A 15,214-nucleotide genomic window follows, 5' to 3' on the forward strand; every position below is an offset into this window, starting at 1 on the left:
TTCTAGAATCTCACACGTGAGATGGGCAAATACCTCCCATGAAGGGTTATTTTTGGTCCTTGGCGAGCAAGGTTGAGAGAGCATATATCCTTGGCGAGCAAGGGTTTTTTTTTTTTTGGGTACTTTTTGGAAAGTCGGATCTTGCTCCGAAAGGAGTCAATAACCTACTTTGGAACTTCACCAATTCTTATTCTATGTACTTCAAGAAAGCAAGAAATGTGGATGTTGGTTAGGTTTGTTGGCTTAAGCAATGTACATTCGTGTTCAAAATTCTCTCATTTTATATCACGAGAAAAACTTGTGTACGGCTTAGTTTGCTACCGGACATTATTAAGTAGCACTACAATTCACTCAAAAATCTACCATGCGGTAGATTTTAAATATAATCTTTTTCATTCTTTTATATTTAAATGTCGCACCTCTTCAAGAATTTTGACGACATGAACTTGCTTGGACTTGTGACTTGAATCCCTTTTTTAATTAAATAAAGCCCAAATCTATTTTAATTACCATATGTGTGTATGACATCTTAAGGTCTAACTAAAGCCGACAGTGAAATTAAGGGACACTTAGTAGGCATATCATGGTTACCTGGATTAGTAAAAGTATCCGCGAACTAATCATGATACTCTTTCGAACCTTGATTGTAGTTGCAATGCAATTCACTTCCTCTATATCCCAATCAAATACGCTTCAGTCGAAACAGAACAGGTACAATTTATTCCCTTAAAAATAAAAAAGATAAATTATACAAAATTCCCCTCCAAATGGAAGGATATTCATGAAGAACTGATAAGCCTAATATCTTGTTCTACCAAAACAAAAAACACTGGCTGCCTGAATTTGCTCGATTTCATCTTGCACCCACATCCAGAAGACTAAAACAGAATCAACTCAAAATCACTTCACCTCACCTCTCACCTCTCAAATAGATATATATGGCAAAACGTAGCCCTTGAAAGCAAAGTTAACTATATCAACATCTCGGCAATCTGAACAGCATTAAGTGCAGCTCCCTTGCGTATTTGATCACCGCATACAAATATATCCAACCTGCTTAGAGAAATGCCATGAGTGGCTTGCCGAAATATATACAATTAGAAAGCGAAAGATTAGTACTGTTCGCCTTACCCATAGTTCCCTTCTTGGGATACATCACGACGGATTCTGCCTACTGCAACATCATCTTTGTTTGACACCTCCAAAGGTGTAGGGAAGTTATTCGCTGTTCGGTCATCAATAACCACCAGCCCAGGCGCTTTCTTCAGAATTTCCCTTGCAGTGTCCTGGACAGTGAACAGATCTATAACTCTAAGGAGAGTGTGAAAAGATAGGAATCTTAACACCTTCAAGAATGTTTCATTATTTCGCTAATTTGAGAGAGGACTGTAGAAGTCACGCAAAACCAAATGCTACACCATAGTACTTATAATGTTAGGACTAACTGAAAAATATTAAGAAATGTGCTCGAAAGAGGTTAAAGAGAATGAAAGCACCGACTGAACTGATGTTCACTTAACCAAACCATTACAAATAGGATACAAGAATAGCCTAAAATCACAAGAGACACAAAAGAATCATCACAACGCTTAACTGCAGGTTTGCAAGGTGAAAACCATTGATGCAAGTATTGAGCAAAATAGAGTTCACTGCTGAATTATAGCCTACATAAAAGACAGCATTATGGTATTACCTCGTCCAGTTGGTTCTCAAATTGAAGATTTATACTCTCAGCATGTGCCCGCATGACAGGAACTCGTATACATGTGGCAGTTACCTTGACATCATTGTCACTCTGAGGAAATGGATAACAAATAAATTATACATATAGCTATGTTATTAACATCTGCAAACTTACAAGCTGCTTTCCAATTAAATTATTCTGACTGATAAAAGTACAAAAGAAACTAACCCATATTTTTCGTGTCTCCTTGACTAGTTTCATTTCCTCTTCATTATATCCATTTGAAAGAACTGCTGAGTTGTGCGAAAACAAATTAAATGCATACTGCAAAAGGCAAAGGCAAATGTACGGTTCAATGATGCTTCATGGAAAACAAATTTAATTTCCACTACAAACTTGAACAATTCACAACAAATAGACAGACCTGTCGTGAAAATATCTTAGTGGTTGGAGGCTTCCCTTCCAAAACCTTAGTACAGAAATCAAATTACATTACTACAGTCGTAAACTGAAAAAAAAAAAAAAAAAAAAAAAGAACAACCAAAAACAACGAGAGATGAAGTAAAACAAAACCTCCCGAGTTTGCAGCTCAAGCTCTCTCATGGCAGCAGCACCAGCTCCACTAGCAGCCTGATACGTACTAACAACCATTCGCTTTACCTGGAAACGGCTTCATAAATCATAACCCAATCCATCTCAACTAATTTCACAAAACCCCATTTAAGAATTCACATTTAAAATCCAAATAGAACACCAAAGCAACCAACTTTGTACCTCCAAAAACAAGCTCACGAAAATCCGATTTCAAAACAAACCCGAAAACATGCAAAAAAATCTCATAACTACAACAGGAAAGCAAACAACTTTATAGCTCCACAACCAAATGCAAGAAAAACCCATTTCACAAACCTTAGAATGGCGATGGAGAGGGGTGACAGCCATTAAACAAATAATGGTGGAGCAATTAGGGTTAGCAATGAGCGCCCCCTTTCCCTTTCCAACCTTGATACCCTCCATAGCCTCCGGATTGACTTCTGGGACCACAAGCGGCACGTCATTCTGCATCCGGAAAGCAGAGCTATTATCAACGACAATGGTGCCGCGCTCTACGGCGACGGGACCGAACTCTTTGCTGATTGACCCGCCGGCGCTGAAGAGGGCGATTTCGACGCCGTCAAAGCTGTCGTGGGTGAGCTCCTCAACGACGTAGTTTTCGCCGAGGAACTTCAAGTTCTGACCCGCGGACCGCTTGGAGGCAAGCATCTTGATTGACCGGAAAGGGAAGTCGCGGTCTTGGAGGACAGAGAGGAACTCCTGACCGACGGCACCGGTAACGCCGACCACCGCAACTGACGGGCCGGTCTCTTGGAGAGACATTCGGACTGTGAATGGGCCGGGTCGCGACTTGGACACGGAGTCCCGGGACCGGCCGGAGAGGGGAGTCTTAAGGAGGAGGCCGTTGTGATGGTGGGTGAAAGTGGACATTTTGGAGAATCTGGTTGGAGCCGAGGAGAAACGAGTAGCGGCGGCGGCGGCGGATTGGGGTTTTGAGTTTTGCAAACGTCGGTTATATACTATGGTCTATGTGACTGTTGAACTTGATATTGCACGTGGGATTTTCCCTAAAATCTTTTTTACCTCACCGTTTAATGTAAATTTAAATGTCAACGTTATAAAACATTGTGATAAAAGTATGAGCTAACAGAGAGTTGAGCATTTCTCTTACTAAATTTGCTCGAACAATCACCTAAAAGTACAACTTTTCATTGCAACGGTTAGATAAATTTATCTATACTGCCGTTAATTATTTTCACACATTATTTTTACCTCTCCATACATTTCTCTTTATTTTAGAATAGTATGTGTTTATCATTTCTCTTATTTTATCTATCTTGTCATATTTAGTCACGTGACAAGAGAGATGAAGATAGAAATGTATGTCATGAATATATAAGCAACGTCGTCCAAGTTAAAAGTAAAAGATGAATCACTCATGGATGAAGCATTAGAAGGAACAAATTACTTTCACGTCTAGCGGATTAACAGTACAAAGTCTGCCTAGAAGATCAGACTGCGAGAGCATCCTCAATCTTGATGCAGCTGTAGAATCAATCCTCCACCGGTGCCAGTACAACATCTTGGAGAAGTACAAGCTTTGCTCGTCCGCCATACTCTTCTGGCAAGTTTTCTTCGCCGATTTCCTTTCTGAAGTTTTTTGTTCCTTCCTCATTGCTCACAATCACAATCTGCAGTCACGATCGCAAACTAAGATAACGGCAAATATGCTTTTACGTCATCATTCTTCTACATTCAGAAACAATGAAACCCGATTCGTAATATACCAACTTCATCCAGATTGTTGCACCAGCTTGATTCCATAGAGGTACCAAAAAAGAGTTGGACAAAACTAGAAAATTTTCATGTTTATCGAGTTGGACAAGACATACCTTCTCTTGCGTTGCCTTATCGAGGAAGCGAGAAATCATCCTCCAGACACTCACAAAAAACCATGGCATGCTTAAGATGAACAACTTCGCTAATCGCTCGGGGTAGTAAGACTGCACATTTAAACGAAAACAAAGTGATTAAGCAACAGTTCATGCATAGCGAGGAAATGCTCTCGCTAGACCAGGGGGTCCTTCTAGCACATGTTTTGCTAATAAAATAGCACCACAATCTTCATGGAGGGGTTCTATCACATTTGCACCAGAAGTTTGAAGTTGTCAAAAATGTTGAACATCACCTGCAGAAATTGAAATCCGGTGATAAACCCTCGCGCATCAACATTTTTGTATGACAGTTGTTGCAAATCAAGAATGACGATCATCTTTTCGTTTCCAATTTCTTTTCCCCTGAAAGAGCTAGACAAGCAAAACGAAAAACAAAATGCTGAGACATCCTGATTGATCTATGTAGAAAAGTTGAATGTATTCAAATTTAAGAGAGATAAAAACTCATTCATTACATAAAGTTAAACCATCTTCCATCCAACAAGGGGTTTGAGGTTTACAGCAACTACAGAAAATACACATCGAACGTCTAATTCTCCTATTAACAACTTCATACAATTGGCATTGCGACTTTGCAAGAACATGAAATTCTTATACCTGACATTTCTCGACCGAAAGAAGCATGGGCACAATTCTATTTATGTGACCAGTGTTTTCAAGCCCTATCATGTACTGGCTCTAAAGATTCATAATCCTGCGTACGACATGTATTCTTTACACATCCGATCATGCCTTCCATAAACCTCATGCGGAGGCAGATGCTTGTGCTTTCGGTGTTTTTAATATAGACATTTCAAATTGAGAGGTATCTTGTAATTGCTTTGAATGGACATTTCAAGAACTCATCAAAAGGGTAACCTTTTTGATGATTTGAATTGACATTTCAATACATTGCGTTTTAAGCATCTCAAATCCACAACCAGCCGATAAATTCAGCAATGTATGTATTACATCAAATGTACTCTAGAGTTTTTGACAATGCAATTGTTTTGAATAAGACATTTTAATATTAGCTAAGTTGAGAGGTACCTTGCGATTGTTTTGTCAAGCAGATGAACCACGAATTCTGCAACAAGAGACAAACTAAAGTGAATCCATAATTCACCAGTTACTTTACGCTAACCAACTAACCTAACCCACATTTGCACTTGCCAAACCGCTTTATACTTGAACTTCTCTCCAATTGCATTTTAAAGAGTGATATAATTACCAAGATTTGATGAAACAATAGAAAATTAGGCAGAGATAATTACTCTTGAATTGGAGCTGGTCCTTGGAAGGACAATGCTGGCTTGCTTTCACAACCATCACAGGGTACCCGTCCTTGGACAAACCCTGCAAGAAGATCTTTCTGTCTGCCAACTGATCCTTCACTTCGGCATCCGAAACGAACCCATTTGGAACAAACGAAGCCCTCCATTTGTGCCACTGAACAAACGTCTTTGCTGCTTTGTCCGGGTCCATTGATCTCGCAATCAAGAACCTCATGAGAGTTGGGTCTCCAAACTTCTGCCAACAAAACAACCATGGATTAATATGAAGTACAAAAGTGAATGATTAATATTATACACTGTATGAGAAAGCATTGTAATTTGCTCCTACCTCAGTGGAAGATCCAAGCTTTTGCACTGATTTCTTCATCTCAGCCACTGCAAAATCTTGGGTTTTCTCCATTTTTTGGTTTCTGGGTCTGAGAGTTGCTTTGTTTCTGGGATTTTACAAGGAAGAAGAAGTGATTTGGAGAGAGAGTGTTGCGTTGACGAAACGGACTCTCTGGATTCCTACGGACAAAAGGGACTAAATGGTGTTTAGAAAGCCAATAAAGGGCGGGAGAAGTAAAGAACGGAGAAATGGGACAATGCTGGTTTGTCGCTAGTGACTCTGAGTTCGTACAAGCATCTCCACTCTTTTGATTCTCATGGGAATTTGGAAGAACATTATAAAAAATTTAAATTGATTTGATAATTTAACGGCCAAAAGGTTGGACCATCATTGCCATTGACGACTCGCTGTATTTTGTTTTTTTATATATATCTTTTTCTGCGTTACAATTTATAGGAGGAAAGTAATTTTTATAAATTCGTTTTAGCTTCTCACAAAAAAAAAAAAACTATTTATGATATTAACGGGGAAGATTAAATATAGTTATTTAAAAAGTTAAAAAATATATCTAAAATACAAAATAAAGGATTCGAACATAAGATGGAGTACACTACTGTATCCAACATGACTAATTTCATGTATGTGTTTCTCTTATTTACCTCACCAGACTCAACCCATTTAGTTTATAAAAAAATTACTCAAATATTTTAAATTATCTATTCATGTAATTCTTCCAATTATCGTTATTGTTTTCAATCGCAAGAGGTCGATATTATTATGAAGCATGACACATGCTCGCTGCTCAGCGTGCCTTGCCGATATTGGACACCCCTCTCAAACACATGGTCTCTCACCACCCACGCCTGAAAAAAATATTAATTAAATAGCATCATGCATAGTCGTGGGTTGAAAATAAAAATAATAAAAACAAGATGACGTTGACAGTGACTTAAGTGAACGAGGATCCTCACCGGATTCTCTTTTTGAGGATTTAGAGATCTTCAAATCGTGTCTGTTCATCGTACATCGTGCAATCATAAATTATTTTAAATACTTTTATTTTAAATTAAATATAAATGACACCTAACGAAAACTGACCGCACGATATACGATAAACGAACACAATTTGAGGATCTCCAAGATCCTCCTGGGACTTAAGTTAATTCTTCACCAAACTTCCCTTTGTATCATTGACAATGGCGGAGCCAGCATGAGATCATTGGTTCTTGATCTTAACAACTTTGAAAACTCTATGTATGTTTGTATGGGGTCTGATATCCACACACCCCATTTTACTTCCTACACACATTTTTAATTTTTGACCATCGGATCGAGTGAATTAAAGAAGATCAACGGACAAAAATTATCAAGGGGTGCGTGAGAAGTAAAATGGGATGTGTAGATAGCACACCCCTATTTGTATGTGTATTAAATTTGACACTATAAACAGCTAGCACAAACTAAATTACAACATTCTTCTCTTACTCTCTCTTATGTGCATCTCTATCGTGCGCACCAAATGTTCAATGAAATGTCTCAGTTGACAAGTCTTGAGTCTTTAATATTACCCCACAATTTTCTATAGCCACTCTCGACAAGCATTTCAAGACCACAGTAGCTGTTGGCATATATGTTGACAAAAATTGACAAGTTCCTAGCAGATGCTTGACGAAATAGTCTAATGTAGTTTTTTAAAGTCAAAATCATGAACCATTATTTGAAAATTCTAAACTCCACCACTAATCATTGATCATGCAAAAACCAAATGGGTTGGGTGGCCTCTCCTCTCAAAAATTCTACTGGTACATGACGTTTTACCGAAAGAATGTACGGATACACGGTCGAAGATTCAACAAACAAGAATCCCAATGTATACTATACCATACACGGGTGCCTGCTTGAACAAAGGATTAAACGACAGAGTGACAAAAGACTCGTTTCCTTTGAGGCGGGATAAGTTATACATCCGGCAAGCGCCCGGTGAAGAATGCAAGCTAAGCTAAAATGTTTGAACCAAACTAAATTTACAAGATTGGGCAATGGATTTAAGGCACGAGTCATATTTCAACATAACTAGATCCAAATAACTAACACAATTATGTTTGGCAAGATGCCAATCATCATATGGGAAGGAACCAATTCAAGCTGTTGGAGTCTGACACAATTTATTTTCCTCCGGACCGATACTGATACTCCCCCATGTTTGTGCTCAATTTCTTTCGAGTCTCGGATGCAAGAGGCCGCTCTGCAACTGAGCCCGGTGCAGGCTAGTCAATTAGATCTAAACGTAGAAATAATACACATACTTCAACTGCAATCTCTACTGAACATTTTGATAATGAAACAATCTGTACGCGTCACGGAAATCAAGAGACTTGAGCTAACCACTAAATAAACGCCTGTTGCAAATAACAATGAGAATTAGATTACGACGACATCTACAAGCTTGTGGTTCTAGGATAACAGATTCGACGAACAAAGAACTACTAGTGGATAAAACATAGACGCGCACGCACACACACTATTTTTCAGATGTTGCTAATATAGATCATGATAAAAATAGAATAATACCGGACAGTAGTTACCTAATCAGTGAAAGGACTCATGAAATCACTTGAAGAATATTGCTGCAATATTGGGATGCCTAGTTTCTCGTTATCCACATAATCCACAATTGGCTCCTGCTTGACTAGGGCACCACTGTTCTCCACCTGGATCCTTCCAGGGTTCAAGTTGCTCATTTGCGATTCAAAATCATCAACTGCAAATCGACTTGGAATGCAAGTCTCTTTACCCACAAATCCAAGATTCCTAAGGGGTCCCTGATCAAGCATTTCCCCTGATTTATCAACATAAAAACCCTGGCTGTTTGACGTATTATGCAAAACCCCCGGCAACTCTCTGGAATCACTAAATGTCGCAGTTGAATTCTGGTAACTGGTGCTATTGTTGTCAGCATTAACTATGCAAGAAGTGGGAGAAATAGAACCTGGGGCAGAGTACCCACCAAGCGTGCCGGTAATTTTAAGATTTCCAGTTGGTATATGTCCAATATTCAAGGAATTATTAGATTGATCCGAGAGCAGACTGTAATCAATAACAGTAGACTTGTTAAAGCTAATACTCTGATTGAAAGAAGCAGGACTATTTCCAGCCTGGAAACCAGTTGACGATTGAGAGGGGACCACAAGGCAAGATGGCTGCACATTAAACGAACGGCAAGGTTCGATTAGCGCAGACTGCTGCTGTGTTCGATCATGTTGCCTTTGCTCCTGCTGCACAACGCCCATCAATAAGTTACTATTCAGAGCACTCGACCCTCCATGATAATTGCTGGGTGCCACTGTACTACGATTATTAGACCTCCATTGTCCAAATCCTGGAGATACATCCTCAGCAGAAATGACGGGTTGTGGAAACTGTTTGGAAACATTTGATTGGCTTTTTATAAAAGGCTGCACGAATGGCACACCATGTTCAACAGGGGGACGCTTGGCTCCTTGTAGGGATGCATGTAGAAGAGCAGGCTGATCCGTTGCTGGCATGAGGTTCCCTGCAGGTTGACCTAAAAGCTCAGCTTGCAGGGCGGCTAGTGTTTGCGGAGGAATTTGTCCAGAGGCAGCCAAAGCTGGGAAGTCAAATCTACTAAGCGAGCCCAACTTCCCATTTGAGTCTGCAGGACCACAAAAAGCATTTGCAATCCCACTTTGTTGTTGAGCTACTCCATTTAATCTCTTCAAATATAACCTGAATTTCTGCACAACCACTTAATTCTTTCAAGTAAATAATTCTCTTAGGAAAACAAATGAAGAACTCAAGTCAATTGTATGCATATAAAAAGACCAAGTCGGAATGTAAATGAAAGATAGAGAAAACACAATTCTATATTTCATTTTGAAAAGATGCGCCCATCCCATTAGTATTAGACCCATGTGCATATGGAAAATATTACTGTTCTCATAATTCAAGTTAGGTTTTTAAAGTAAACTGATGATTTTGAATCAAGCATAATGCATAATTGTAGTTACAGTACTAATAATCACATATTATTTTATGCGTTGAATTCTTAAATGCTTCTGTTTTATGTGTCATTCTTGTCAGTGACAAAGACAACAATATGAAATCATGCAAAGCTATCTGACCAATATGAGGGGAAGCACCATACCTGCAGATGGCTAGCAACATTTTCTCGAGTTAAACCGGGTACATTCATCATTTCAAGAATTCTCTTTGGTACAGCCTCTGAAATATAACAAAAAGTTGTGATCAGTAACAGAAAGCCAGATTGAGCAGTCATATTATGATGTCAACGTATGTAAACCAGGTACACCTTCGTATAATATGTATATATGTAATATAATGAAAATAAAAAGTAAAAATTTAAAGATCATACTATCAAGCCCAAGCTGGTTCACAGCAGTGACAAATTGCTGATGGAGTTCAACTGACCATACTACACGAGGTTTCTTTGATGTAGACATATCATCGTTTTCTGTATCACCATCATCATCTTCTTTAGCGTTGATCCTCTTCTTCTGACCTTTCAATGAAACTTCTGTTCCTTCGTTAACAGAAGATGTGTATTCAATATCATTGTTTCCTCGTTTATGTGGATCATTATCTTCCAAGCTCCCAGAATGTTCAAGTTCTTTACTTCCATTCCATTTTTTCCTAACAACATGCTGCCAAATATTCTTGAGTTCTGCCTCACGTACAGGCTTAATTAAAAAATCACAGGCCCCATGTCTAATTCCTCTCATAACAACGCTTGTTCTCCCATCAGCAGACATCACTGAACAATACACCGTCATGTTAATACACACATGGCATAATTCGACTACCATTGAAGTAATTAAAATTAATATACTCACTGATAACAGGAAGGTCCATTTCCAGACCAATGTGTTCCAGGAGTTTAAATCCATCCATATCAGGCATATGGACATCACTCAGTACCACATCAAAACAATCTTTCCTCTCTCGTAGAAGATTCAAAGCAACAGTAGCCTCGGAACAGATGGTAACTGCCAGCAAAAAAAACAAAAGCATAAAGAAAATAACAAAAGTCACGTAGCTTTACTCTGCTCCTACATTACATAATTCAGCTATCCTGACATTGTTTGCTTGTTAAATACACAATGAACAGAAATTCCACAAGCTGGCCTAAATAAATAGGTTTACCGTGATTTCCCAATATAATAAATCAAGCACAAAAGCTTTCTAATTATATTAACGAACCAACAGAACCATGAGAACAATTAAAACAGGTCAAGTTGACTCGTCGGAAAGGTCACAGTTCAAGTAACGAAGAAGGGTATGCTTAATGGCTACTTAAACACCTACTGCTTACCTCGTTTCAATTCTCAAATTCCTCATTTCGCATTTGAGGTAGAGACTTACAGACTACAACAGCTAATTAATCCAGCTGCTTCGATCTCCATAATAAAATTACAGGGTTAATATATAAATATATGTTCAATTTCATATAGATTAGCCCTGCAACTGATCCATATCCAATACAGACCTGAAACAGTCCTTAATATTTGAGATAATAACTTGTTTTTTCTACACAGCAAGCATCAGTAGCACAGTCCACGACCAATTCACACTAATAACAAGCTCAAATCAACTAAAAGCAAATAAAGCATAAGCATAACCAATCAACGAGGTCCTAGCTAGAAGATCAACGGCATACCCTGGTAGAGACACCGGAGGAGCATCAGCTCAAGAATCCTCAAGCACGTGGTGTCGTCGTCGACCACTAGAACCCTCAAGCCTGCCGGAAACCGATCAGGAACTGCCATTTCAGCGGCAGACGGTGACAAAACACCACCACCACCTTTACACGAACCGTAACTACTCGCAGTAGTGCTCACGCTGGACTGCGCCACTCTCTGCAAAGCAGCCATGGCCACCAAAAACCACCCCCACAACGACGCAAAATACACACACCAGCTGACTATCAAACCCTAATTTCCCATTTCAAAGGACTAGAATTTCCATTTGCAGTAATTGTGGAGGGCGAAAGTGGAGACAAATGGAGGGAGATCCGCGAGGGGAAACCTTAGAATTGGGGATTAGGGTTTCGGAAAACGATCAAACAGAACGAAACAGACAAATTGAGAGAGAAAAATGATCAATTGCCGTCTGAATTGTGAAAATTTGATTACTAGCGACGAGCAGAGGGAGAGTAGGGTTTATATAAATTTTTGGGGGTGAGGAATGAGGATAACGCGTGGCCGAGAAAAAAAAAAACGTTTTTATTTTTTTATTTTTTAATGAATGATTGATTTTGTTTTTAATGCAAGAGAAATAATTGAAGTCGGGGCAGTTAACGAGTGAGTCAGAGATAGAGAGAGGGTGTCGGGCCTGTGGGGTCAAGCCCGCAGTGCTACCTTCGCGTGCGTCCTTGCGGCCGTGAAAAACCGCCGGCTGTGTCATTTTCAGTTACACGTCCGATGGTAAATTTTATATTTAATTACGACCGTTTGATGGGATCTATGGTGGTTAGATGGTAAATTGGCTATTTTTCAAAAGTTTAGGTCCTTATTTTTAGAAAAATTTGCATATAGCGCTAAAATATCAAATAAAGGAAAAAAAAATTAAATGCACCATTACACTAAGAAAGAATTCCTTTTCTAGCTGCATAAAAAGCGATTGTGTATGTCGGTTTAATCGTATATACAAAGAGTAAAAAAAAACATTACAGACTTCAATTGTCAAAACATATTGTGAATATCAAAAAGTATACCTTCCACCGTGAGTCTAGCTTAAATCTACTAAAGTAGAATATAGTTATGTAAAATTATATACAAATAATCCATATTTAACATTTACATAAATTTGTCCCCAAAAAGAAACCATGGAAGCAATTACCATCTAAGGTCAATAATTAATTTGTTTACAAGAAATGCAATAATAAATCAGCTAGAATATAAATTATATGCAAATTTGATGATAAGTTGAGGCCCCTTAAAAAAAAAAAAAAAAAAAAGGGAGGACAAGACAAAGTTATTATAATCCATCCTTCTGCGAGAAGACTCACCCAAGCAATTTTTTTTATTTTTCCAAATTGTTTTAAGCATTTTGATTTAACTATTGAAATCCAAGTATCCAACAATAAGCATTGATTGTGGGGCAAGAAATGTAACTAAAAAATGAAAAATAATATTAAAATAAGTGAAAACAAACATTATTAAATCGTGACAATGTGGGTTTGGACCGACAAGTGTTAGTGACCCAATTGAATTCGACGTTTGAGATCGAGGACTTGTGAGTTGAACGACAGACAAAGTTAAAAATCACGCCTCAAATTTGCTTCGTACTCATTGAAACAACATCCACATCAGCCCTTTTTATGGTCTTGGCCATGAGTTGGCCCATATTGATTTGGGGCTCTTGCTATTTACGCCCTAGAATTTCAATGTGAGTTTGCCCACATTAATAACATAAATTATCCAAACTTAAACGTGAATATCATAAACTATATATGCGTTTTGTAAACGACACTCAACCTAATTACTATTACGGAGTATAAAATACAAAAAATCACTAGCATCAACAACTTACTAAATACAGAAACTACCAAAAGAAAAATACAACACATTAGGCAGAGTACAGTATCAATATAAAATAACGTGGAACAAAACTTCGAGATAGGAAAAAAAGAGCGTTGTGCATGCTTAAACTCCAAAAGAGTGGCATCCAAATATAATCGTTTGGTCTAGTAACAATCAATCCGACATGGCATTATTTATCATACAATATCATCAACAACAAAAAATGTAAAACTCAAACAAATTATACAAAAAATATATTGAGCAAGAAAAATTTCGATAAAACAGTCTAACTAGAACATTTCTCGCACAAATGACTAGTGTGGTGTCAAATGAGACCGAACTACATAAAATCTTTTATTAGACTTATCAAAGAGAAGTAGTTATAGATGATGTGGTCCAGCAACTCTACTTGAATTTCCTCTTATTAAATTAGTATACTATAATTTATCGCACCCGCACGTGGGACCCACACCTTATCTTCTAGAATCAAAATTGTGAATCAACATGTTCTTGTGACACTTATCTGCTTGTGCACTCACGCTTGGAAATCCACGTTATTATGTTGAAGCATTTCCAATTGGGAAGATGGACTCCGGCGCTCCGCTGGTCTCCTCCCCGGCCAAGTTACCATTTTCTCCAAACGCCACCACCAACTCCTCGTCCTCTTCCAAAGCCGCATCTAGCAGATATTTCAGTAGCTCTGCCTCTAAATCCTTGAATGTGAACGTCTTGAGACCAAGGGTGTTGAGTACTCCCGCCCGGCGCAGAGCACTCAGATACGACGATGATGACGGCGATGAAGATGACAAGGGTGTGGAGTACGGACATAATAAGGAGATAGCAGTGTTGGAATTATATAGTCAGTGTGAGAGGAGAAGCACTTATTGTGCATGCAATGGTTGATGACCAGGATGTGGAAGTGCTTATCTTCAAGGTCTGTTGCTAGCTAGCTACTTGTTTGCTGATTTTTCTCCTTTTTCTACTAATCTTTTTAACGTAGCAGTGCTTATCTCCAAGCGTTTTTCCAAGTGCTTCTTTAAAAACAGAGATTCAAATACAACTTAGAAGCACTTTTAACTTTTTTTACCAAACATTCACATGAACACTTTAAGTTATTTAAAAGCATTTTTAGCTGTTTTGAAAAGCACTTTCAAACATGTCTTATAATACTGTTATTGATTCATGGGATTCTCTTCGAGCTTGAGTTGTGGGACTTCGCCGGACCCATCAAAAGAGCATTCTTCCAGCAAGGGCAGTGATCAACCGACAAATCGAACCGGACCAAATTGAAAAGTCGGTTTTGGAAGGTTTTGCTTGAACCAATGCCAGTTGAAAAACCGAATCGGGCCAATTATATGAACTCAACCAATATTGACACAACTCTAATTGGTCTCGCAATCTTCATCTACATTTTCGACCTCGTCATCAACTATTTTTTATTTTCCTCTTTGGATTCATTATTATTATTTTTAATTAAAACAACAATGTCGTTTCACTACAATATTGTTTTCATAAAAAAAAAACATTATTGGATTGGTTAAATTTTTTTAAATTAAAACAACAATGTTGCTTTCACTACAGCATTGTTATTATGAAGAAAAAAAACATTATTGAGAATATTGAACAAGAAAAAAACTAAAGATACAGTAAATTAGAGGGGAAATAAATTCATACCCTAACAAAAAGTACAAAACCATTAGAAACAAAAAATCAATAAAGACACTCCTATGAGAAACGAAAATTTGGAAGCCCCATAAGATTATGAGCAAATGCACATGGCGAAAAAAAAGCCTACCAATAAACTTCAACATGATCAACACTATAGTTTGCCAAGCCATCTGTCAACTGATTTCCTTAAG

The 15,214-nt window shown here is 38.2% G+C and overlaps 3 protein-coding genes across 4 annotated transcripts; all 3 read right to left on the bottom strand.

The window, feature by feature from the left end:
* Positions 1-700: 700 nt before the first annotated feature.
* Positions 701-3,229, bottom strand: LOC137732357 (uncharacterized). Its single transcript, XM_068471667.1, has 7 exons — positions 2,594-3,229; positions 2,258-2,344; positions 2,109-2,153; positions 1,913-2,008; positions 1,694-1,795; positions 1,132-1,286; positions 701-1,053 (listed from the first exon to the last, which is right to left on the bottom strand). Exons 1-7 carry the CDS (start codon positions 3,167-3,169, stop codon positions 972-974), a joined length of 1,143 nt encoding a protein of 380 aa, XP_068327768.1. The 5' UTR covers positions 3,170-3,229; the 3' UTR covers positions 701-971.
* Positions 3,230-3,639: 410 nt separating this feature from the next.
* Positions 3,640-5,958, bottom strand: LOC137730591 (SEC14 cytosolic factor-like). 2 transcript variants are annotated; one of them, XM_068469578.1, is made up of 6 exons: positions 5,797-5,958; positions 5,448-5,700; positions 5,224-5,260; positions 4,428-4,545; positions 4,132-4,242; positions 3,640-3,930 (listed from the first exon to the last, which is right to left on the bottom strand). In XM_068469578.1, the coding sequence occupies exons 1-6, from the start codon at positions 5,866-5,868 to the stop codon at positions 3,793-3,795; spliced, it is 729 nt and encodes a 242-aa protein (XP_068325679.1). In that variant the 5' UTR covers positions 5,869-5,958; the 3' UTR covers positions 3,640-3,792. The 2 variants fall into 2 exon arrangements, with proteins under 2 accessions (XP_068325679.1, XP_068325678.1); XM_068469577.1 differs by having other exon boundaries at positions 5,448-5,703.
* A 1,584-nt stretch (positions 5,959-7,542) lies between these two features.
* LOC137731334 (two-component response regulator ORR21-like) lies at positions 7,543-12,031 on the bottom strand. Its single transcript, XM_068470438.1, has 6 exons — positions 11,492-12,031; positions 10,668-10,820; positions 10,190-10,588; positions 9,962-10,038; positions 8,382-9,551; positions 7,543-8,195 (listed from the first exon to the last, which is right to left on the bottom strand). Exons 1-5 carry the CDS (start codon positions 11,703-11,705, stop codon positions 8,382-8,384), a joined length of 2,013 nt encoding a protein of 670 aa, XP_068326539.1. The 5' UTR covers positions 11,706-12,031; the 3' UTR covers positions 7,543-8,195.
* Between the last annotated feature and the right edge of the window lie 3,183 nt (positions 12,032-15,214).

Source organism: Pyrus communis, chromosome 4 (assembly GCF_963583255.1).
Source record: "Pyrus communis chromosome 4, drPyrComm1.1, whole genome shotgun sequence".
Taxonomy (NCBI): Eukaryota; Viridiplantae; Streptophyta; class Magnoliopsida; order Rosales; family Rosaceae; genus Pyrus; species Pyrus communis.